Genomic DNA, 26327 nt, shown 5'->3' on the forward strand with positions numbered 1-26327 from the left:
GCCCATCAGCTCCAAGTTGTTGTCCTTCAATCTAGTTGTGGAGGGCGCAGCTCAGCTCCAAGTCCAGTCTCCATTTCAATCTTAGTTGCAGGGGACGCAGCCTGCTATCCCATGTAGGAATGGAATTGGCAATGTTGTGTTGGGAGCTCATGCTCTAACCAACTGAGCCATCTGGCCATCCTTCTGGACGCTCAGTGGCAGCTCGTTGTCTTCAGTCTAATTGTGAAGGGCACAGCTCACTGGCCCATGTGGGAATCGAACCAGCAACCCTGTCATTCAGAGCTCATGCTCTAACCAACTGAGCCATCCAACCGCTCCAGGAAGCACTCCTGATACATGCAGATATGATGGTTATATAAAGAAAAACGATTTCTGCTATTATTTGAGTTACAAGCTGAACTAACCACTTTCTCATCGGACAACATTTTTACTTGAAAGAACAACTGATACACAAACTATTTTTACTCAGATATGGTATATGACAGTTTTTTTCTTAAATATGAGTGAATTGAGCCTATCAATTCAAGCAAAACAACTGATAATATATGTTGCTAACAGTAAAATTCAAACTTTCAAGTCAAAAATTAGAATTTTGGAAAATCCCAACACTACCATGGTACCAGCTTCTTGGTACTTAAAGTATCTTTGATAGGGTCAGTGATGATGTCAAATCAAGTAATTTTTGATACTCTACAATGAAATGTGTCAAAATTTGAAATATCTACCAACTTCAGTGAGCCATTATTTTCTAAATGATCAAAGCATGATATTAACAAATTATGCATGGTTAAAAGATACAAAGTATGAAACAGATCAATGGATTTTAATGTAACAAAATTTATAAAAGTTCATTAATATGATTTCAGATTCCACACTGCAACTGATATTTAAGAAACTAATGTTATTGTTTTAGGGTAGTATCAAATAATAATTATTTGAAAAGACTGGGTTTTTTGTTTTGTTTGTTTTTAAAAGATTTTATTGAGGAAGGGGAACAGGACTTTATTGGGGAAGAGTGTGCACTTCTGGGAGTTTTCCAAGTCAAGTTGTTGTCATTTCAATCTTAGTTGTGGAGGGTGCAGCTCAGCTCCAGGTCCAGTTGCCATTGTTAGTTGCAGGGGGCACAGCCCACCATCCCTTGCTGGAATCGAGGAATCGAACCAGCAACCTTGTGGTTGAGAGCCCACGCTCCAGCCAACTGAGCCATCTGGTACTGGCCCATGTGAGAATCCAACAGGCAGCCTTCGCTGTTAGGAGCATGGAGCTCCAACTGCCTGAGCCACTGGGCCGGCCCTGAAAAGACTGTTAAAATACTCTTCCCTTTTCCAACTACATATTTGTTAGAGGTCACTTTTTCTTTATATACTTCTACCAAAATAATATACTGCAAAATAATATACTTGAAAAAGCAGATAGAGAATTCAGCTGTATTCTATTAAACTAGACATTACAGAGATTTTTGTTTTTTCCCCTTTAGTTGCAAGAAGCACAGCCCACCATCCCCTATGGGAATTGAACTGGCAACCTTGTTGTTCACAGCTCACACGCTAACCAACTGAGCCATCCGGCTGCCCCAAAGAGATTTTTTAAAATGTAAAATAGTGTCATCCTTCTTTCTCTCTCTCTCTCTCTCTTTTTTTTTTTGTTTGAGAAAATGAAGTTATTTTTTATAAAAATATGTTATGTTTACATTTCAGAAGCTTATTATTATTCATTTTAATTGAGCAAATAAATATTTTTACAATTTCTCAATTTCTAATGCAGAACATATGATAGATATAGCCCACATAACCAAAAGCTCTTCAATAATTTATAATAGTCTGAAGAGACCCTGAGACTTAAAAGTTTGAGAATTGAAGATTTATAGTATACTACCTATTGTATAATAAAGGAATATACATATAGCTGCTTTTTTCCCCCCACCCCCTAGCTGCTTTATTTTTTTTTTTTGCAAAAAAGAAACACAGGAAGGAAACACTAGAAACCAATGATCTTGGTTACTCACATTGTGAGAGTAATCTGCAGGCTGACACTTCTCTAGGTAAACCTTCCAATTAGTATTGATTTTGGAAACACACTAATATTTTAAATACTAAAAAAGAATCATAAAATTAAAAGAATGTAGGGTAACTATAAAATGGAATATAAATTTAAAAAATAAACCTAAACGTATTTCAAAAGAATAACAGTCACATTAAAGAGGGTGGAAGAAGAAACTAACTCAAGTAAATCTTGAACATATTTTGACCTTATACCCTCAGACTAAAGAAAATAAATAAATGAATATTGAATTATAATAGTAGACTTGGTTTTTGCACAACCATGTCTGGTATATTCTAAGATTGAACAAGTAATAATTATCTTGAGAGTAATGGGAAAGAGGTTTCTCACTGTCAGAAAAGAGAACTACAACTGTGAAAAGTGGGAAGATTGAAATAAATCCTGTGGTGTTGGACTGAAATGTATCAATATGAATTCTTGGTTTTCAATGTATGTTTTGTGTGTGTGTGTGTGTGTCTGTTCATTCTATCTTTGTCCACTGAAAGGACTAAAAATAATGACACTCCAGTAGTAATAAGCACATGCAGGACCCATATCTTCGTTTCTAAATACCATTGTCTACTGAAAACAACTAGGGCTTTTTGGAGAAATGATTGGTTCCAGTGCTGGTGCAGGGAAAATCAATATAAGCCTGGAACATTTTGTCATACCGGAAAATAAGGAAGTCCTCAAAGAATAATGGAGTCAAGTCAAAAGGATAACGGGATCAGTTTGAGGAGTTTTCACTGACCAAATATGAGACAATCTGAGCACCAAAATAAATAATAATAGTAATTGGTTATAACCTACTGAAGAAAAGGACTCCATAAATCTGCAGAGATATAAATAAATAAGCAAACAAACAAATGGGGAAGAAGAAGCTCTTCTGAATATTAGAATGACAACAAATAAATATAAAAGAAATGATAGTGTTAGAAATCACCAGTTGATAAATATGATAGTAGTATTTGATTCAAGCTAGAATCATAATGGGTTAGACACTATTTTAATAAATAAAGTTAACATTACCAGTAAAGGGAAAAATCAACATTGAAATTATCTGCCTCCTAATATGCACTGAGAAGGGCATAATGTAACTTTTGTGGAATAGCTGTCAAAAATGCACAACCTCCAACCAACTATGAGGAAACATGAGACAATGCCAAAGTGAGGGTCATTCCATAAAATAACAGGCCTTTACTCTTCAAAAATGCCAAGGTCATGAATGACAAAGACAGACTGTCATAGATTAAAGGAGACTAAAGTGATATGCTAAGTAAATATAATGTGTGATCCTAGGTTTGATCTTGGACTAGAAATTTTTGCTTTTGTATGAGGAAGATTATCTCACAACTAGCAAAATATGAATCTGGTCCATGTACTGAATGATAGCATTATATCAGTGTTTGTTTCCTAATTTTGATAAATGTATTATGTTAAAGGATGTCCTTATTCTTAGGAAATATGTACTGTAGTATTTAGAGCTCAAGAGGCAACATGTCTGCAATTTGTTCTCAAATGATTCAGGGTGGGGAAGACATATGTGGGAAATGAGTGTGAGTGTGTGTGTGTGTGTGTGTGTGTGTAAAATAATGAAACAAATCTGGGGAATCTAAGTGGTAAAGAGTATGTGGGAGTTATGTGTATTATTCGTACCACTTTACCACTTTTTTCATAAGGCTGAAATTAGATTGAAATTAAAAATTACAAAACAAAAGTAAACGAAAAAGTAATGAAAGTCTGACACATGCAATAACATGGATCAACCTTGGAGACATGCTAAGTGAAATAAGCCAGATTCTAGAGGACAAATAGTGTACGATTTAACTTATATGAGGGACATAGAGTGGTCAAATTCATACAGACAGAAAATAGAATGGTGGTTGCCAGGGGCTAGCGGGAGAGAGGAATAGTGGAAGTTTAGGAAGATGAAAAACTTCTGGAGCTGGTGATAGTTGGTGATAGTTGCACAACAATGCAAAAGTACTTCATGCCACTGAATTATAGATTTAAAAACGATAAAAATGGTAATCTTTACATTATTTTACGACACATACAGAAAAGTAAAATGAGGGTTGACAACCCCAGATTTGTATTATGACCCCATAATATCAGCACTGCTTCCCCAGAAGTGATTACAAACTGGTTTCATTTTACAAAAACATTTAAGGAACAACTTCCTTCCCACCACAGATCGTGTAAGATCTTGCCAATCAAAGTGAGAAACAGCCTATTTAAATAATAGTTATAAGGTGGCTCAGGAGGTAATTTTAAACACTGTAGTAATTAGCCAACAGTTTGTTTACAGGGTAACGCTTCCCAAGGATGCTGGTGACACTGAGAAATCAAGCATTTTGCAAGCCTTTCCTTTTTGCACTCTGTGACCTCTGCAGTGTGAACAGGAAAAATAAAGTGAAGTAAAATAGCTGATTTATGCAGTCTAAATTCTGGCACCACCTTGGCCTGAAGTGGGTGCATATTCTCATCTGGGCTACTCATTACTTTTTTATAGTCTAAACAATGGTAAAAATGTTTTCTATACTTTAAGTGTTTGTAGTAATTGCCTGTAGTGTCAAATATCAAGGCACAGTAAATCTTGTCTTATTTTAAGAAACTCAAAGTACCAAGTGAAAAAATCATTTCCATTTTCACAGGCACAGTAAAATTTCAGGACTTTAATTTTTTTAAACCCTATTAACCAGACTCTTTGCCTCTAATTAATTCTGGAGAAAACTGCAAACTTCATCTTCCTAAAGTGTTGCCAAGGTGTTATCATTTCCTATAGAATAAGGGCCCCAACCCCACATCAGTCTAGTAATTTGACCTCAATATACCTTCTGAGATTTACCTTCTATGATTCCCTCCTTCTGTATCTGTCAAATTAGATCACCAAACCTTAGACTAAATCCCCAAAAGTGTACTTGGGAATCAAAGAGTGCACCCATTTTCAAGACTTTAAATATACATTGTTGAGATGTTCTCACCAACTTTGAACATAAGGTCTCCTTTCCCCCAAATCTTTGTCAACTACACTTCCTTCAGTTTTTGAAATTCACTGAACGACTCATCTTTTCTCCTCCTTTGAACTCCTGGAACATTTACTTACTTATTTTATTTTCACACAAACCAGCTTAAAACTTTGCACACCGTGCCCACTCAAGAATATTTGTCAATATTTGTCAAGTGAATAATATCACTGTTTTAGTTCACATGTAGAACCTGTAATTATATCTATAACCTGGTGACAAGCATAGGCAGCTTATTTTTTAACTTAAAAAATAACACCTATTGCTTTTTATGGTGATAAAGTTAGAGAATCTGAGTTCACTGCAGAAAACTTGCAAGAGAATGAGGAGCCATAATCCCCCCAATTCTGGCATAGGCTTTATTTACATTTAGGTCTACAAATTGGCAATCTTTACGCCACAGATGAAGTCGAATCCTAAAAGTACATGATTTTGTTTATTTATTTATTTCCTATGGACATTCAAATAATGTTTGGAGTGAATGTAGGTTATAGCATAGACCTAGAGGCCCCCAGGTAAAAGAAAATACACCCTCAATTTCATTAACCTCTTTTTGCACGTCTCCAAAATTTCTTGCTTTGTTTCTCAAGTACAATCAACAACTGGCACTGACTGTTCCGTGTGAGTTGAGGTGCTGAGAGTAGAGGTAAGACATTCTAATCCTACAGCTAATCAATGAGGAATGGACGTAAATTTCCTACTCTTGTGTTTTGAGGGTTTTTTTTTCTTTTCTAGCTTAGACCATCTGTTAGATAAGGATTCCTTAACAGTAACTTAGTTAAAACTTCTTTACACAACTTGAAGTCTAACAAAAAAAATTTAATTTTTTCCTGCACTAAAATTTATTTTTCATTTTTTATACAGCAATGGTTTGATTACGATTTGCAAAATCATAACAGGTGTATTTTGGGGGCTGGGTGAGGGAGAACCAGGAAGAGCAATTGTATGTTTAAGTTACCTTAGAGAGGAACCTTTTCCAAAACAACATCTTAGTATGAAAAATTGGCAGGTTAGTTTGTGAATTGGATTTCAAAGCTACATGGAAGGGCTTGTATCACAGACTGGAGGGGGCTCTCAAGAATTCTTTGAGGCTCCACAAACTGATGACAGAAGACAAAGCATTGCGGTTACAGAATCATTAATCTTTTTGGAAAATGTACTTTTCGATCAAATAAGTGACAAGTGACAAATCAAGTAGAAGTTTGTGTAGGCTTTCCCATAAAGAAGCTGGTAGAAAGAACATATCATTTTACTAAATGAAAGCAAAGGGAACCTAACTCAAGAAATCTAGATCCCATTTTCAAACAGTAGTTTTGTTTAGTTTTTTAAAACTAAGTGGGATTCTTGTGAAGTAGAAAATATTTAGGACAAATCCTGCATTTGTGACTTCCAGTGAAGGATAATGCATCTAAGAGTTGAGAGAGAAGGCAAGGAAGGGAAGGGGAAGGGAAAGAGGGGAGGAGAAAGGAAGAGAAAGGAAGGGAAGGGAAGGGGAGGGGAGGGGAGGGGAGGGGAGGGGAGGGAAGGGAAGGGAAGGGAAGGGAAGGGAAGGGAAGGGAAGGGAAGGGAAGGGAAGGGAAGGGAAAGGAAGGGAAGGGAAGGGAAGGGAAGGGAAAGGAAGGAAAGGAAAAGGAAAGAAAAGAAAAGGAAGGGACAGAAAAGGAAGGTGGAAGGAAGGGAAAGCATTCAGATATGCTGACAATTTTACTTTTTCAAACTTAATGACCAGAATATTATGTTTTAAAACTTTGGAATAAGGCCTGTTTGTGTTTTTATGTTAACTTCTGGAAGTTCTGACTGAAAACAACTCCATACCGGATGTATCAAATCTTTCTAGACTTTACTCTTCCATCTCTCCATTCCTGTTTCACACATATAAAAAGAAAATAACTGGCCGTGGGGCGGCGGGATGGCTCAGTCGGTTAGAGTGCGGGCTCTGAACAACAGGGTTGCCAGTTCGATTCCCACATGGGCCAATGAGCTGTGCCCTCCACAACTAAAGTGAAGAGAACGAGCTGCCTCTGAGCTTCCGGAGGGGCAGCCGAATGACTCAGTTGGTTAGAGGGAGAGCTTGCAACAAGGTTGCCCGTTCAATTTCCACATGAGATGGTGGGCTACACCCCCTGCAACTAAAGATTGAAAATGGTGACTGGACTTGTTGCTGAGCTGCACTCTCCACAATTAGATTAAAGGACAATGACTTGGAGCTGATGGGCTCTGGAGACACACACTGTTCCCCAATATTCCCCAATAAAATTTTTTTTAAAAGAAAATAATTGGCCTTATAGTCATTTGTAGCCATTAAAATTTTTAAGCATTTTTGTCTTTATAGTTAGTAAAGTAAAACAATATTTCTAGAGACCTCAAAGTGAGATACTGATTTGGTGAGTATTGTTCCTGAATGAAAACTATCCAGGCAAGTAGTCTGATAAGTTCAAATAGGAGAAATGGAAATAATTATTTGAGGGTAGGCTGTCCAAAAGAGAAAATTTACCTCAGTTATGGGTCTAAAAGAGGCTAGTAGAACTAAAAGCATTAAAGTACCATCTAAAGATAAAATGTAATTGTTCTCTCAGGTAAGAAGAAAATGTTTTACCATAGAAACAGAAATAGCTAGAAAGGAAATCAATAGGGCACAGTTCGGGGACTTCTTAGCCCTATTAGTAAACAAACCATTTAGACTAGAAGTAAGGAGCTACTGACTAGGCAAGTGAAAACATAAGCTATAAGGGTTTATCCAGAAATGATATGATGGCCAGGATTGCTTCAAAATAATACAAGACAGAAGTAAATGTGTGAGGGTATAGATGAAGCAAGAGTGTCCATGGGTTGCTAATTGTTAGAACTGGGTGATGAGTATGTGGGGATTGATTATACTAGGATCTCCGTTATTAGACAGATTTAAATTATTCCATAATAAAAAGTGTAAAAGCAAAACAAAGATATTCTGGGCAGGACAAAGCCCTTGTTTCTGAGGTCACCTGGCTATTTTTAAGGTTTTTAAAAAATAAAATGTGTGTGAATTGTTGCCAAGGACAAACAAAAGGGGAGAAAAAAATATGAACTGATTTAGAATTTATTTCACCCTTGAAGAGGAGCCCTGCTAATCTACTCTGTGTTTTACTGAGAAGAGCTTCCAAAATGGGTTGGAAAAATAATAAAATTAAAATAAAATGAAATAAATTTAAGTTTTAAAAATAAAGTATATCCAAGAAGCTTGGAAGTAAATATATATTTCCTCCCTTTTAAGGTAATATGGAAGAATTGTTTTGGCTTTTGCATAACATCCTGTGGAGGCCTGATGAAAACACTGGGAGATAACAGATTGTTCCTTTTTGCAAATATGTCAGTAGAAGAGAAAGTCTTTATTTAAATCTTCCATGCCTTTCAGGGAATATGCTGGCTCCATCTATATATTACTAACATTTATTAATTCATTTTGGGGAAAAGCATTTTGCTGTATTTTTACTTGTTGTAATGCTTGGCCACATTTCCTATAAAAATTACCATTAGGATTAACCTTTCCAATTTTGCAAATTTGGTCATCTAATTCAACAATGTAAATGCTTTGAAAGCCTTTGTTATTATTTCTTGTAAAAGGCAATGAATGAATAATGAGCTCCAAGGGTGTCATTGGGGGTTATTCACACTTGCTAATGGTTAACCACCCATGGCTCCTGAACTGCAGAGCCAGATTTAAAGTCTCCCCAACACAACTGCATCTATTTTAGCTCCCTGCTGAAGAAGGTGGATTATATAGGATTTGTTAAAATCCCCTCAAACTCAAACCAGAACAAAACCTAAATGTGCAATACTTAGGGATTGGTACATAAATTCTATCCATAGGTACAACGGACTGTTATTTAGTTATTAAAAATGATGATGGTAAACTTGCCTTGCAAGAAATGTTAAAATAAGTTTTTTGGAGAGAAGGAAAATAAAATAGGTTAGAAACTGAGATCTGCATAAAGAGCATCGAAGAATAAATAAGTGAAATAAATTGATGATGTAGGCTTTCTGCACCAGTCTATAATTGGGCACATGCCTTCTCCAACTCCACCTCAAGTGTCTCCCATGCCTCGCTTTCCAACCCTCTCAACCCCCGTCTCTCTATCATTTCAGGCTTGTATAAGATAGAAAAAAAAGCCTCATCATGCATCCCATTCCTTTTCCCCTTCTCTTCCTCCAAAGGTAGCTGTTGTTAATATTTCCTTGAGTACCATTCTGAAAAATATAGGCATAAAAAGTTTTACACAAAAGGGTTAATACTATATAGTATTCTGTACCTTGATTTAAAAAATAACAAACCTTGTCAACATTTATTATTAATCTTTCCATGTCAGCTCAATCTGATTTGTTTTATTTTTATAATGTTGCTTTCATGTTTTTTTAAAAACTGTTTTTGTTTATTTTGATTCCTTTTTTTTTTTTTTTTTGGTGAACTGCCTATCTGTATACTTTGTCCAACAGTTTAAAAACAGGATTGTTCATTCCTACGTTTTGTGTGAGCTCTTCATAAGTTAGGTAAATAGGTCTGATGCCTGACATGTGCTGCAAGTATTTTTTCCCAGTTTCTTTGCTTTTGAGAATTTCATGTATTTTTTCCTCAAGCATAAGTATTTTTAAAAACCAAAATGCTTGTAAACATTTACATCTTATTGTTTCTCGATTTTTGTGTCCCGATTAATAAGGCCTTCCCCACTCTAAGATCAAATTCATGCCTTCTTCCCTAAGAGGTTGTCTCAACCTTCACAGTATTAACACTTTGGACAGGGTAATTTTTATTGTGGAGGTCTCTGTCCTGTGTGTGGTAGAATGTTTAGCAGCATCTTTAGCTCTATCCACTAGATGCCCATAGCATTTCCTTCTCTCCAGTTGTGATGACCAAAAGTGTTTCCAAACATTGTCAAATATCCCTGGGAGGCAAAATTGCCACACACACCCTGCCTGGAGAATCACTGTTCTAGAACATATATAATTGCATTTTAAATTAACATTTCAATCTTTGACTCAGTGAATTTTAGTTTTGTTAAAGGGATGAGATAGAGATACAGCTTTATTTTTAACTAAAAGTAGTTAATTGTCCCAATTCAATTTATCCCTGATCTGAAAAGCAAACTTTGCCAAAATCTAAATCTCTGTATGTACTCTAATATCTCATTCTTCTGTTTTCTCTTTATTATCAGTGCAAAATTTCTACATTTTAATATCAACTTCAAAATATACTCTAATATTTGGAGGTGCTTGCCCTGTCCTCTTCTCCTTTAGAAGTTCCCTGGCTATTGTGAGATCTTTAATTTTGATGAATTGTGGGGGGGAAAAAACCCAAAAAACCTATTGGTATTTTAATGGGAATTGCTGTGAATTTAAAGACTGATTTGGGGGAAAATAAACATCTTTCTGTTTTCACGATTGAATCTTTTTGCTAGAAAAAAATGTTATATCTTTTATTTTACTTAAGTTTTCCTTTATGTCCCTCAGTAGAATTTTAAAGTTTTCTTCATAAAACTTGCACATATTTCTTGTTAATTTTATTCCTAAATATTTCATTGTTTTATTGCTATTATAAATGTATCCTCTACAGCTTTGGGAAGATAAATGGAAACATGTGAATGAAATAACTACTTTCATGGAAGTAAGAAAAGGGAGTAAGTTAAAAACTGGTGTGGCATTCTGAAGGTCTTACTTTAATAAACAAGTTAATAGTCAAATAAAATAGTTAAAATTTGTGGTGTTTTGGAAAAAAACACGAAGCGTACTCAATCAGAAGTGATCCTCTCCTCACCTGCCCCAATCCCTGCCCTGGCCCATTACCATCCCCCTGGAGGTCATCTGACAATGTCTGGAGGCTTTTATTGTTAGTCAAAACTTTAGGGGGAGAATATTACTGGCAAGTATTGGTTAGTGGCCAGAGATGCTGCTAAATATCCTACAATGCACAGGACAGCCCCCACAACAAAGAATGATCTTGCCTCAGTGGTTAATAGAGCTGGGGTTGAGAAACCTTGAGCTAGGTGATGATGCTGGGGTTACCTAAATTTAGGTCAGGGTGTCATGAAAACTCCTCTGAGAAGGTGACATTTAGGCCAAATTTTGACTGGTGAGAAATAGCCGGACATGCAGCAAGTGTAGGACCATCCTAGGCAAAGGGGACTTGCAAACAACAAATAACAATGAAAAATCCCTTACATGTGAGTGCAGTATACATACGCACAGAGTGAAGAAATGAATTAAGAGGTCTTTCATATTTCACTTTGTATCTTCTTTCTTGCTTGAATTTTTGAGAACAGCCTTTTTTTTTTTTAAATTTAAAAAAAGAAAAAAGCACAGAGAGCAGGCAGGTTGGAAGAGAGCCTTTTGTAAAACTACAGGTAGATTTCAGATAAGAGATTTCTGAGCAACCCCCATGTGTTCAGCAGGCCCTCGTGTCAATCTGTGGTTAGTCTCTGCCCTATACTGCCTTCCATGTCCATTCACCAAAGAATGACAGAGAACACTTCATTTAATGCCAGATAATTTATGTCCAATACTTATTTTTATACTTTTAGCTTTGTTATATTTGGATGTGTTATTTAAGTTACCTTGTCTTTAGGGGAAAAAAAAACACCTACTTTATTATTAAATGAGGTAATTTAAATACATGTTTCATAAACTGTAAAGAGTACAGATGCATGATGTGGCAAATGGAGGGTGAAGGCTGAGCTCAACAAATTATCTTTCTATTCTGTCCCCTTGCCGCTAGGCAAATAAAAATGAGGGCTGGGCTACAGAGGAAAAAGAAGGACTGGGAAGGGAAGTATAGGGTAAGAGAAAAGTGATTACAAACTAAAGTAGTAACTTGAGTTACATTATTCATGTAACTAAGAGGAGGAGATAATCCTGCCGGAGTTGATAAAATCAGAAGATGGTGGTAGCCCAGCCCAGGCCTTGGAAAGACAGCTTCTCTTTAAGCAGCCCCAACCCCCTGACCTGAGATGAGAAGAGGTGATTATAGAACCCTTGTGCAGTGTTGGGAGCACAGCAGTCTACATATTTAAAAAATACATATTATCTGTCCTCCAGAGACTAGAAGTAAAAGGGATCCAATAACTGAGTCATCATTCCTCCCCCTAGGAGAATGCCCGATGGAATTCATGTTTAATCAGTGGTTGTGAATAGGTGAATGAAACACATTCCCCAATCACTTGATAGATCTGGCATCAAAATAATAATGACTGCATATCGATGCACTTTTCTGGCAAGTTTCCCTAAGTTTCTTTTTGAATTTTTGCCTTTGAAGAGTTTGTGTGCTGTAGAAAGTAACTTATACAACTCTTTCTTTTCTTGGCCTTGAGGCAGTTTCAGAAGATAAAAGACCTAATGTGTCCCTGGAGGGGAAAAATATTGGTGAAAACGTTTATCAGTAACCTTTTCAAGCACCAAGCATCGTCTCACTAACTGATCACAATTTCCCAGTTTAATTAACATTTATATGAATTCAGCAAACAATATGTAGCAAATGTGTATCGATGTAATTTTGTTTTTAGCACTCTAAAGAATCTTAAGTCATTGGATCAGTTTTATAGAGCAGCCCTACCTGGGACATTAAGGGACTGACAGAGCAATAATTGAAACTTGTTTTTCCACCTTGGGAACAGTAAATAAACAAAAAATATCCTAAATTACTGGTTTTTCGATCTCACACTTTTGATTATTTTACTTGCCTATGTTATGCAGATATTTTCTTCCCAGAACACACCAACAATACAAAACTCCAAGGAAGTTTGGGATAAGCCTCCAAACAAGTTTGGGTTGAGGATGGGACACATCTACCAGGAAGGCCTTCACACAGAGTGGTTTGGGTCCTCTTTGGAGGATCCGGCCAGCTTTAATAACTGCTTCCATACGATTCGCTCGAGTAAAAGCTGAGCATTGGCCGGATCAAGCCGGACCTCCAGCAACAGAATTTAAAGTTCGGCTTTTTCCTCCTCGCAATTTGAAAGGGGCTTTTAATCCTGGTCGCCCCTCCTCCTCTCCCTCTAAAGTTTGTTTTCTAGTTATAAACTCGCTTCAACTCTCGGTTTCCATGTCGGTTGCCTGAGACTCGCAGTAACTAGCCAAGTGCACTTAGACCAAGAGAAAGATACCTTTGTGTACAGAATGAGAGCCACCGCGTGGCCAAGGATAACCACGCGGAAGAAGGAAACATTTTTGTCGCAGGCTGCTGAAAGCGGCCAGGGGGAGGAGTTAGCCGACCCGAAGGCGTTTTGTTGAGCGGCTTCGAAAGCTGTCTAGGCAGCCGAAGCCGCTTTCGAAGTTAGCAAACAAAGCGTCTCCCCAGTAACCGCCGGGTTCCAGACAAGGCTCCTGCCACTCAGACCGCGGAGTCGCAGCGTCGGCCGGCCCCCGGCTCCTCCCCGCTGCGTCTCCCCTCCCTCCTCTCCGCTTCCCCAACGGATATGAGCCACCAATCCCAGCAACAAACAACCCTTCAAATGCAAGAACCCAGCGGCCCTCTAACGTGCGGCCCCCACGCTCTCCCCGCCCCACATCTGTCTCGCACTCGGGCGCAGCAGCTGATTCATCTCCAGCTAGGCCTGGGGAAGGAACTGCGCTCCAGCAAGTTACAGGGTAGCTTCCAGGCTGGTGGTTTCCCCCAGGACCATGTTCCCTGCTTTGTCGTTTTAGGTGTGTGTTCTCTTAGGTGCCGAGCAGTCGGCAAACCAAAGAAGGAAAAAATCGTAAGGTTTGTGCCTTTTTAGAATGACGTTTTTTCCCTTGTTTACTCATTTTAAGTCATGTAATTGGAAAAACCACCCAAGCTTTGTAAACTCTGGCTTTAATTCACTCTCCGGGCGGGGGTGCCTTTTTTGGGAGGGTGAGTGGGTGGGAGGCTGGCTTTAGTTTTCAGCGTAATCCTAAAACAGAGGCTCCACAGTCTAGTTAGTCATCGTTTGGCTGCCTTAGTCCTTCTCGGGTTTAACTTTATTTCCACGGAGCTACTCCTGCCGGATTCTCCATCGAGGTTACAAAACAAAACCAGCACAGAGCCGAAACTGGAGGCAGATTCAGGCGCTGACGTCTCTACTAGGGTTACTTACGGTTTTTGTTTTTTTTTAAGTGATGGGGAAAGTCTTACTGTGGCATGTGACAGTTTACTTCAAAGCAACAGGACACACGCATGCAAAAACTAGACCCAGAGGAGACGGTGGGGAGGAGGCAAGCTTTTTAAAAAAACAGCCGAACAGCATCTGGTCTTTAAAAAGGGTAATTTCATCAAGGAACTCCTGTTGGAATCTTCCTCTCAACCAAAATAAACCGACAGGAACATGTGTTTACTCAATGGCTAACTTGTTTGAAATACCCTTGGAGAGAAGGGGTCCCTTAGCAGGGTTTTAAGTCTTAAAAGTAGACTCTGTTTACCGAAACAGATGAGCAGCCCCCATATGATCGCCCCCTTTTCTATAAAGGCAGCAGTTGCCGGGGCCCGAGAGTGTCAGGCCGAGTGGCAGCGGGGCGCGCGCGCGCCTGTCCTCAGTCAGAGACTTTTAAAGAGCATGTGAGCATGACAAGTGTCCGTCGAAACGTGTTAGATTTCGAAACTGCCTTGCAATCCAGTCCGGAACTCGCAGCTTTAGCCCGGGGGAACAGTCATTCGCCTCGGGTGTCTGTGTCTCATCCTCCCCCCTCCCGCGCATTGTCGCTGTTGGAGGAAGAGCCCCGGGAGAAGGGTGCGACGCGCCGCGCCCGCGTGTCAATAGCAGCCGCTCATTCTGGAAGAAGTTGGTTCTTGTCCCGAATACTTTTCCTACGGTGCCCCGCCCCTTGAATCCGAAGCGGCTGTTTTCTCCCGCGGCTGGAACCGGGATAGTGGAGTGTGGGACAGCTGTCAAAAACGAAAGTGGGGGGGGGGGCTTTTCTTCTCTGGGGTAGAGGAGGGGAAGGAAGAACGGCCTTTTTTCCATCTGTTCTAATTTTCAACCAAACACACCATCGTCAGTCCCAGGAAGAAAGGCCCAAAGGAGAAACCTGGGGTGCTTGGCTGGGGTCGCCGCGGCCGGGCGAGGGATGCGGGCAGCGTGCGCGCGGCGGGGAGGAAGGCTCGGGCTTCTGGGTTCCGCTGCCCCCACGAGTGACCGGTGACAGTGGCCAGCCGGACGCGGAGTGAGGCGGCGTGGCTGTGGCCCTCTGTGCTGTTCTCCCCTGCTGGTAGGTGCGGGGGAGGGGCAGAGGAGCGGCGGGGCGGGCGGGGGACGGGGCGGGCGGCTGGGGGCGGAGGCAGGACCTCCTGTACCTTCCCTCCTTGCCTCTCTCACTCTGACAGCGCCGAGGTGCGCCGAGCAGGAGCCGGGAACAAAGGAGCGGCGTGGGGAGGGGAGCGAATTGGGCGAAGGGGAGCCCCCGGACGGCTGCCAGAAGATCCCGGCAGGAGGAAGCCCAAGTGTCACTTGAGTTCCACCCAAGAAGCGGGCGCCTGGGATCTGAGCGCCTTGTTTAGCAATAACTGCTGGAGTGCGTCCTACAAGTTACGGGAGAGTCCGCCGGAAAGGAGAACAATCACTTGCTCCCCTGCGCCCCTGCTCCAGGCCCCCCGAGACCCCAGTATTGCCTCGCGCTGGAAGGGGAGCTCCAGAATGAAAAGCAAGAAAGGTAAGGCTCCCGGGCTGTCGGCGGGTGGAAGCTAGTCCCGAGGAAACGTGCCCGCCGGACCGCGCCGAGCTTGGGGTGAGAGTCACTTGGTGGACTTCCCAGCCCGGGGGCTTGGGCTGAAACCGCGGCCGTTCTCTTTGTTGAGGCTGCGTCTGAAATGGCAGTTGCTGTTTTCCTTCTAGACACAACATGAGGGGCTGTTGTGGGGAGACGGGCCTCTCCATGCTGCTGGCACGTTGTCAAGAAACAAGCTCACCGCCTTGTTTGTCCGCTTCCAAGTTTCATTGTCTCAGCCGACACCCCACGCTCCACTGAGCCGCCGCGTGGCTTCTCGCTCTTTCTCGCGGGCGGGGTGTGTGGGCCCGGGGAAGGGGGTCCCCCGCCCCGCTTTTCCCCGTCGGGATCCTGGGGCGGCGGGGAGCGCCTTTGTCTGAAAGTTGGTCTGCGGGGCCCTCCACTCCCTCCTACCTGGTCCCGGGTTCTGTCTGCTCTGGGTATGGGGTATTTTCATAATCTAAAGAATGCGAGTCTGGCCCCCTAATCGCCCTCGGGGCTCGGAAACTTTGGAAAGTTAGACTTTCGAAAATTCCCGGCCTCTAATAGTTTTCCCACGAAGAATTTGGGGCGAGGTGAAGAATCAAGACTGAGGGTAAGCAGCTGAAAGCGGCGTGCAGTCAGAACGAGTCCAAGTGTGACAGGCAGGCTTGGTTGTAAGTGTACAGAGTGAGCCTGTCATTGTTTCCACCGAGCGTTTCTGGAAGTCTTACAACTAAAACTTGCCGTCAATCTGGTTTAAAAACAAAATACTCAGGGGGAAAAAACACTCGCGAAAGGTCAGAGAATAACTCCCTTTTGAAGTGAACTTTTGAGTCCCTGACGGGGAGGTACCCCGAATGTTCCGTCGTGGGCCGCAGTTGGCTTTTCTGTTGTGATTTATGTGAAGTGGTTCAAAACAGAAGTTAATCACTCAGGGACGCCAGCGGGCGGGGGTGGGGGGCCGCTGCTGCGCACGCGCGGGAGCGCCCCAGAGTTTTTGTAACTCCACATTTTTTCAGAGTCGTCCGGCGAATAAAGTTAGAGTGAGGCAGCCTCAAGCCCAAGACGGTTTCCGCGGCTTCGTTTTCACTCGTTTAACTGTGGGCTGGTGGCTTTGAAACACGCCTCTCCTCAGGCGTTTCTGGCGAGAGTAAAATTAAACGTCAAAACCCGGGGCTTTCATAGTAGTTGGTATAGTATTCCCCGCGGACCGCTCCCCGAGGGACAGAATGAGAAGACGAGGGCGTAGAGGTGTGGACAAGTAGCTGGGCTAGGGTAGAGGACGCGCGGGGAGTGCCCAGGATAGCCCCTGGAAGGCCGCGTCTAGTGGTGCAGGACTGGGGGGGTCTAGAACTCACTGGGATGAGTTTCGGGGGAGGGTGTGTTTTTGAAGAGTGGTTCTTGTGGTTCGCCGGGGGCGGGCGCCCCCCCATTGTTCGGGCTCTGATGGGGGAGGCGTTGATCAACCTGGGTCCTTCCATTTACCCCCTTGGCACTCCCGGGTCCTCACCGCCCTTCCACCCCTACTTGGACCTTGGGTACCTTCCCCCCCAGCACCCCATGCCTTCCCCGGGAGCCCAGGTTCCTTGCCTCCCCCGCCGCGATTTCAGGTATTCGACCCCTGCCCTTGGTGGTGTCCCCATTCCCTGGGCATTCGGGTACCCCTCACCCGCCTGTAGCCCTCCCCAGCGCCCTCTTCCCATCAGAGGAACGAGGTGGGACCCGCCGGCTGCTGGGTAGGAATACTCGGGGTCAATAGCCCGGGGCGCGCCAAGTCCTGCTGCTGAGCCCCGACACATGGAAACAATGAAAGGTGACGTGGTGGAAGGGAAACTTCGCAAGTGGTGCAGAGCCGGTGCGGAGGAGCGGAGACGGCCGAGGTTGCCCTGGTTTCTTTCCCTTTTTAGGTTTTCCTGGCAAATCCTAGGGGGGTGGGCAGGCCCCTCAAAATGTAGAGATTCACGGCATCGTGTCTGGTTTCTTGTAATATGAAACTCTGTAAGTCCCTGTTGTGCTAACTCGTACAGTTGGAGGGGCCGACTTCAGCGGAGGCTGAGGAACTCGCAAGAACAAAAGCTTGCTGGCGGTCCTCCCTCCCCGACTCCTCCCTTCCCTCGCGGCCTCCTCCGTCCTGCCCCCCTCCCACACCCCACCCGCCACTACCTTGGTGGGGGCCGGCTTTCCGAGTCTCTGCGAGAACTCGGAAAGAACTCTGTCTCGCCTGGCGTGGGGTTGGACTATTGTGTGTCTTTTGTAAAAGTCTCTGAACATCTTTTCAAGTTTTCTTGAAAACAAAAGTACCTTAAAATGCAATCGTAGAGCGGGGGATTTTATAAGACTGGTTTGTGATAATAGTGTCTCTTAGAAAGGATGCCAAAAAAATCTCCCCACATGGCTTGAAACTAATCAGAAAGAAGGTTTGTTGAGGAAAATCCTTAAGTCTTTTTGCTCCTCGTTTCCGACATTGTGGAATTCTTGCTTCCGAATTCGTCTGTGGCTGCGTCCAGCCAAGCGCCCCTTGGGGTTTAGTACGAATCCTGTCATTTTGAGATGTTCTGATCAGAAATTTGTTAAGTTAGTTTCACTTTTTCTTGACTGTATACTTAAATTTTCCCTTCGATTATTATTTCTAGATCCCTTTCTAGCCTCTTCTAGATTGTTTTTTAAGTCCAACTTTGCAACCACTATCTCGGGCCCTACTCCTTGCCCCCAGTTCCTATTCAGAAAAGATTGCTTTTTAGAGCTGTGGGATCCATAGGCCATCTTGTGGCTTTCTAAACAACATTTCCTTGTATGTGGATGGAGTAAAAACGACTTGTGAGCCTCACACCCTTCCCCCCAGCCACATTTTTTAAAGCGTAAGCAGAGAGCAGGACGTTTGGAAACAAGTCATAACCGGGAAACTTTTCAAAAGCTCTGTTACAATAGGAAATGAGTAACGTGGAAAAGTCTTTTTGTTTTTCCAAGTTGAGCCACAATCCAGAGGGAGAGTTTTAATGAAAACAGTCCTGACAGCAGCAAACGTGGTTTGCTGCAGTGAAATATCAGCTGGTGTAGCCAAGGAACTGTAATCTTAACTTCCTGTTACTTCAGCTTTTGTGCACATATTGGAAATATTTGTTAAGAGGTCCAGAGGCCTGGCATTCATTTATTTAAATGAACTGAGAACAGTAAAGTCGCACTGCACTTTGGTGTTGCTTAACTGAAACCTGCTTTTGTGTGTCACTAACCTATTCTGAAAGATCAGGCTTCTTGTCAAACCAAGCAAGCAGATCAAAGTGCAGGCTTCAGGGTTTTTTGTTTGTTTCAAACTCTTATCAACTTACAGTTGAGAATTCACTGTTCAATGCACAACTTTTCACACTTTTTTAGATTGAAAAAAGGAGGGGGATAACAGCCTTGAATGTTTGGCTTTTCAGACTGAGGAGTTTTAAACAAATTGCTTTGATCATTCAATCATTAAAAAGTTAGGTTTCTTTTTATCAAATCAAATGTAAAACAAGAACTCAGTTAAGGATTTTTTTTTAATGAATAGCTTGTTACCCAAATTTCAATGTAGGTTTAAAATTTTTCTCAGTAGTGAAATCACTTTCAGTTTTAAGTGTATTATTTTTTTAAAGCAGTTCAATGAAAGCTTCTGGGAAGGGAAGCATCAGATGCCGGCGGGTTAAAATTTAGGATTCTTGTATGGCTTATTGATGGCTGTTTATTGAGCCTTGAGCTAAAGTGAATTTGCAAGATCATTCTACTCTTTTGTTAGATCTTGCTTTACTTTGTCTTTTGAAAGTTCTGCCTTGTCTGTGAACACTCCCTTCAGTACATTCTGCCCCCTGCAGTTCAAAACTAAAAATGTGTCTCCAAGTAAAGTCTGACTTAACTGGGAGATAGCTCATCGGAAAATCTTTGAATGAGTAGCTTTTTAGTTTCGTTGTATTAAAAGGCTTTAAAAGGATGGCTTGTTTTTAAATCCTCAAAAGTACATTGAATGACTTAGCACTATGAGGAATATTCTGTTTTTATTTGCTATCAAGGTAAACCACTCAAGGTTGTGACAAAAAAGTTAAGAATGCATACCTTTAAATTTCATGTTATTTTAATTAATTTCCTTTATATAGCAATGCTAGTATTTTCAAACATGCTATCGTTTATAATTCATTTACATTTTTAAAATGTTAGATTGTCCTCAAAAAAGAGAATGCATTTCTTTAGTAACTATGAGTTGCCCATTGTAGTTTTGCCCATTGGGTGTACGTAATAACTGAGCATTTGTTATTTAAATTTTTTAACGTTCAAAATTATGTCTAAAAAGGCCAGGTCTAAATTTTTGTTGAACCCAGTCTGTGTAATTTAAATATTCTCTATGGCTTGTGAATTCTTAAAATTTCTCAGAGGATTAAAGAGTTTCCTTTGGAGGTTGTGTATTCAGTTTTCTTTGTCATGTAATAATGTAACGCTAAACTCTGCTTATTGACATGTAGTATTCTAGGTTCAGATTAATCTGGCAGTTGAGGTTTATGGAAATTTAAAATTTTACTCAGTATTAGGCATCTAAAGTGCTAATAGAAAAATATTTTTGTGTAATGACACTGAACACTACAATGGTTTGTGTTTAGTAAAGAGACTAGTACTAGCCATTAAAAGTAGGTGTCTAGTTTTGAATAAATGTAAGTAACCGTGAAAAAGAAATGACCATGGAATTGGCAGAAAATTTTGACATTTTATCTTTAGAATACTGTGTTAAATGTCTAATTTTCCCTCCTTATGTCTGAAAAATTTGTATGAATCTTCCCTTTTATTTCAAACTTTCAGTGGAAGAAGGAAGAATAGCATTTAAATTGTATATTAGGATACTCATTTTATCCTAGATAGCAATGGCCTCAAAGAGAAGGTTGTTAGACACATTCCGTCTGCTGTAGCACCTTTCTGGATTCACATGTGGTGAGCTATATTCACTTTGGGTGCAGCTTTGTCTCCTCTGCTGGATTAGATGAAGGACTTCTCTGAGCATCATTCCAAAGGAATGTGAGAAGTTAAATCCTATAGGAAAGTGGGTATGAAAGGGCATCTGATAGTTGGTTGAGAATCTAGAATGTGCTGCTAGTAAAACTACTCTGGAGACTGTACACGTGCTCTGGTATTTCAGGACAGAAAACACTGGTCCTCTGCCTTGCTCTCAGTAGTTGAGAAACATGTTTACATTGAATGGTCCAAAGAGATGAGCTTTGCAGTAGGTACTCTGCTGATAAAAGTGGTTGACGGCTGGCCTTTGTCCTTTTCTAGGTGTTGTTGCAGCATCCGGCAGTGAGACTGAGGATGACGACAGCATGGACATCCCCTTGGACCTTTCCTCTTCTGCTGGCTCAGGCAAGAGAAGGCGAAGGGGCAACCTGCCCAAGGAATCTGTTCAGATTCTCCGTGATTGGCTATATGAGCACCGATACAATGCCTATCCCTCAGAGCAAGAAAAAGCATTACTGTCCCAACAAACACACCTATCTACACTACAGGTAAAGAAAAAGAACATTAGGTGTATGCACACAGATTTCTTTTTTATCCAAAGTCATTTTATAGCATTCCTGTATGTCAAGTTATTAAATGCCTCCCCACTCAAAAAAAAAAAGTAGAAATATCTTTTTCTTGTAAACGTTATAATGCTGAAAGCTGATAACTGGCTATTTAGAGAAACAGAAACACTTGACAGTCATCTGTCAAATAACATTTTTTTAACGCCTAAAAGAGCCTTTCTTTATGCAACAAACATAAAAAGGAGGTTAAATCTTACTGTATTACCCAGGAAACTGGTTTGATATTTAAACAAGGACAGACTTCAGTGAGGTAATTCATGTTATGTCTGTTGACACAGTCATTTGAACTGGGAAAAATCAGTCACTGGGAAGAGTGGCCCCTTTTCATACAGGAGAGGTTCTCCTGTAGTTGATTAACTTAAACGCTGGGGCTATAATCGGTTAATATGGAGGAGAGTCGAAAGGTAAACCTCCCGCTCTAAAATCATTTTTGAGAATTTATATTTTTTTCTTCCTCCTGAAAAGGTTGAAGGATGATGAGACAATAAAAGGGAATTTATATTAGAAGAGAAGGTTTATGACCGGGAGCAGCTCTTTTTCTTGTCTGGGCTCAAATACCTTGAAATAACTTTGTAAATTCTGATAAACCCTTTCATGCCTTCTTTAATGCAGAGAGAGATCAATCAGGCATTTGTGAAAGGTTCTCAGAACCTGTTTGCTGAGTGTTAAAGTATACTCATGTGATTTCAGGTCTGTAACTGGTTCATCAACGCCCGCCGCAGGCTCCTCCCTGACATGCTGAGAAAGGATGGCAAAGATCCAAATCAGTTCACAATTTCGCGCCGTGGGGCCAAGATTTCTGATGCTAGCTCTGTGGAGTCAGCAATGGGCATCAAAAACTTCATGCCAGCTCTAGAGGAAAGCCCATTTCATTCCTGTACAGCTGGACCAAACCCAGCCCTCGGGAGGCCACTGTCCCCTAAGTCGTCTTCTCCGGGATCAGTTTTGGCTCGTCCATCAGTGATCTGTCATACCACTGTGACTGCATTGAAAGATGTGCCTTTCTCTCTCTGCCAGCCAGTTGGTATAGGACAAAACACAGATATACAACAGATAGCAGCCAGCAACTTTACAGACACCTCCCTCATATATCCAGAGGACACATGTAAATCTGGACCAAGTACAAATACACAAAGTGGTCTTTTCAACACTCCTCCTCCTACTCCACCGGACCTCAACCAGGATTTTAGTGGATTTCAGCTTCTAGTGGATGTTGCACTCAAACGGGCTGCAGAGATGGAGCTTCAAGCAAAACTCACAGCTTAACCCTTTTCAAGCAAAACAGTTCTCACAAATGTTATGATTGCCGGGGTGATGGCAAGAGATGAATTGCATTATTTTATATATTTTTTTATTAATATTTGCACATGGGATTGCTAAAATGAAGCTTCCTGTTACTGAGATGTCTTCAATGGAATACAGTCATTCCAAGAACTATAAACTCAAAGCTACTGTAGAAACAAAGGTGTTTTTTTTTTTTAACGTTTCTTGGTAGATTATTCATAATGTGAGATGGTTCCCAAGATCATGTGATTTGTTTTTTTCCTCCCCTTCCCTTATTTTTGTTGGTGTTTTTTCAGACTGTGCAATACTTAGAAAACCTATAGCATCTTCTCATTCCCATGTGGAACAGGATGCCCACAAACTGTTTAATAAATTTTCATTTTTTTCAAATAAGTATGAATCTAGTTGATTGATACCTTTTTTTCATGACATAATAAAGTATTTTCTTTAAAATTTACTGTAACAGAGTATTTTGTTGAGGGAGGTGCTTCTTAAAAATGAGTAGGAATATAGCACCCCAATGAGCAGGAAGTTGGGGGTAGGGTGGAGTGTGAGTTGGGGGGGGTGTCACCAGCTTTTTGAAGAACTGTAGACAACAAGCCAGTATGTATAAACAGGATGTGTGATATTTACTCTTGATAGGAGGCATAGCTTTACTGAAAACTACATGGAAAATTGAAATGAATCATTCCATGAGTGCTTAGCTAACCACTAAATCCCTTTTGTGATCTGTCCTGCATATTTTAAGACATGGCCAGTGTTGAAAAGTCTTGAAGCACCTGATTATGGCTTAAATTTTCAAAAGTAAACAGCCTACACAGTCACTTAGTATTTGCCCTTATTTCATGTTACCTTTTAAAAATAGGTAAGGACTTTACGTTCAAATACAGCATTACTCAATACAGCAGTATTGAAATCACCTTTTAAAACATTTTCTAATGTGATTAAAACAGTGGAGTTCTGTCTTCTGTGGGATTGTTAGTTTATTAGGTTTATATTCTAAGGTCACAGTTTATGAAAAAATACGATGTCACAAACAAGTGGAGTTTGTTGGGATACACAATTACTTAAGCCAGGACGGCCAGAAAGGAATTGATGTTTCTTTTGCTTATATAGTTGAGCAGATTTGTCACATGCCACAAAACCATTCTTTGTAGTAGTGCTTAGTATGAGGTTTCTTTGTTATAACAGTCAGATTTCTAGCCGTGACCCAGCTATGAAGTTTGAGGGAGCATCATAGCTTCAGTTTTGTTTAAACATGTAGAAAAATTCTAATAAATTTAAGTTTGTCTAATGTTGAAACCCTATTTAGAAAGTCCCAACTGTAGAAAGAGCTAAACTCAAAGACGAGAGAGAAAAACTGAAAAGGACAACCTGGAGGTGTAAGAAAAATGAGGAAAAGGTGTGATACTGTATCCTGTGAGGAGCACAGCTTTGAAGGGGCACATAAGCCCCAAGTGGGCTGGACCCATTTCAAGGTCAAAGAAATAGATAAAACCAAAAATGAAATAAAGTATATAAAAGGAGCAAAATAAACAAAAACGAGATGAAGATGATTAAGAATCATTACTTGCTCTAATAGTTAGATCAAAGGCTGAAAATATTCCAGTACAGATAAGGGAAACCAGCAAATCATAAAAGGCTTCCCTTGTTAAGATGTTTTATGAATCATACTAGAAAGGAGAAAAGGAGCCATATGAGTGATTAAAAGGAAATGTCAAGGGTCAAATGAAACCCAAAGGTTTAAGAAAACAAATCACCCCAAATTGTTTTAAGTTTTTTTTCCCTTCTTGAAAATTTATCTAGATTCTGGTTGATAACTTGTGTTTAATAAGTGTAGCTGAAAAGGTAAATGTAAGAAAACGTCAAATCTAAACCAAATAGAAATGATTTGCTTAGTATTTGCATGGTATACCTTTTCAATTCCTCATTTTTAACCTATTTGTATTTAAAGTTCATTCCTTTTAGATAACATAGTTGTGTCTCTTAACAATCTCTGCCTTTTACTTGGTGTGTTTGGTTGATTTACATTTAATGTAACGAATGATATGTTTGGATTTGTTTACCATTTAGGGTTTTTTCTCCCTCTATTCCTCTTTTCCTGTCTTTTGGGTGATATGAACATTTAGTATTTTGTTTTTATTTTTCTATTGGCTTATAAACTTGTTTTTTTATTTTTTTATTTTTCAAATACACTTGACATTTTATTTTTGATGGTTGCTCTGTGATTACAATATACATCTTTAATTGATCACAATCTACTTAGGGTTACTATACTACTTAATACAAAATACAAAATACAAAACCTTGCAGTATACTTTCATTCATTCTCTCCTTTCTTGTGTTTCGTATGTATTATAGCTACATACATGGTAAATCCAACAGGACAATGTTGTGATTTTGTTTTAAACAAGTATGTGTTTTAACAAAAAATTAAGAGCAGAAAGAATGTATAGATAGTCTTTCATGATTGCTAAATATTTACCATTTCTGAGGCTCTTCATTCCTTGTGAGTCTGAATGACATGTTGTCATTTCTTTTCAGTTTAAAGAAATTTCTTGAGAATTGTGCCAGCGTGTTGGTGACACACCATCTGTTTTTGTTAATTGGAAATGACTTATTTTACTTGCATCTTTAAAGGTTAGTTTCACCAAAGATAGAATTCTGGGTTGATAGTCTTTGTTTTTTCATCATTTTAAAGAACATTTATTATCTTCTGGCTTTTACTGTTTCCAATGAGATATCATTTGTCATTTGTATCATCTCTTGTATCTAATGTCTATTTCTCTGGCTCTTTTATCTTTGAATTTCAGCAGTTTGACTATGATGTACCTAGGTATGGTTTTCTTTGTTTTTATCCTGCTTGGGGTTTGTTGTGCTTGGATCAGTAAGTTTATGTTTTGTTTTTTACCAAATTTGGGAAATTTTGGCCATGTCTTCAATTTTTTTCTGCTTTCTACAACTCTAGTAGATTTAGATTAGATCACCTGAGATTGTAATACATGTCTCCAAGGCTGTTTTTCTTCATTCTTGTTTCTCCATTCAGATTGGATAATTTGTATTAATTTATTTATCTGTACATTGTAATCACCTGGAGACCTTAAAAGAAAACCCACAAAACACCTGTAGCTTCACTTTTAAGAATTTTTAAAAGCTCCCTGGTGATGCTAAAGTTTGGGAACCCCTGCCCTAAATAATTCATTAAACAAGCCAAGTCCATTTATCCAATTAGAGTTTAACAAATTTGAAATTTGGCGCTGAGCTCATACGTGTACATATAGTCCATACAACCAAGCCTCTAACAAATAGCAGGAAACTAAACATGCATTTGTATCAAATCAAAATATAAAGTTTATCTCTGGAAACTGGCTAGAGAGTAAATGTTGAGAGATCAAGTTTTAGTTCTCATTAAGTAATTAAAAGAAGGATGTTGTAATTCTGTTGCTTTTAAGTTCTTTCCAATGATTTTTGTTTTGAAATTTGCTCAAATGATTCTGTGAATAGCCAATATGTATTATTTGAGTTAACATTTTGTTTTCCAGCCTATGTGTACTGTAAATCTCCACAATCTGGAACATCGCTTATTTTAAATGATCTGATTCTTTCAATTGTAATGTTATCTGGTATTATTTGTAAATCCAGTATTGAAATGAAAAATGTTAGATTAATTTGGAAAGGGAAAGATATTTGTTGACTATTTTATATTATTACACCACTATATTGATTG

At 40.1% G+C, this 26327-nt stretch overlaps 1 protein-coding gene across 3 annotated transcripts; it reads left to right on the plus strand.

Moving 5' to 3' along the window:
* Positions 1-14753: 14753 nt before the first annotated feature.
* On the plus strand, positions 14754-26327 carry TGIF1 (TGFB induced factor homeobox 1). 3 transcript variants are annotated; one of them, XM_081078302.1, is made up of 4 exons: positions 14754-15254; positions 15370-15695; positions 21012-21238; positions 22007-26327. In XM_081078302.1, exons 2-4 carry the CDS (start codon positions 15680-15682, stop codon positions 22580-22582), a joined length of 819 nt encoding a protein of 272 aa, XP_080934428.1. In that variant the 5' UTR covers positions 14754-15254; positions 15370-15679; the 3' UTR covers positions 22583-26327. The 3 variants fall into 3 exon arrangements, with proteins under 3 accessions (XP_080934428.1, XP_080934427.1, XP_080934429.1); XM_081078301.1 differs by lacking the exons at positions 14754-15254; positions 15370-15695 and adding an exon at positions 16722-16982 and having other exon boundaries at positions 22007-26320; XM_081078303.1 differs by lacking the exons at positions 14754-15254; positions 15370-15695 and adding an exon at positions 16749-17611 and having other exon boundaries at positions 22007-26320.

The sequence above is a fragment of the Rhinolophus hipposideros genome, assembly GCF_964194185.1.
Source record: "Rhinolophus hipposideros genome assembly, chromosome: 17".
NCBI classification, from domain to species: Eukaryota; Metazoa; Chordata; class Mammalia; order Chiroptera; family Rhinolophidae; genus Rhinolophus; species Rhinolophus hipposideros.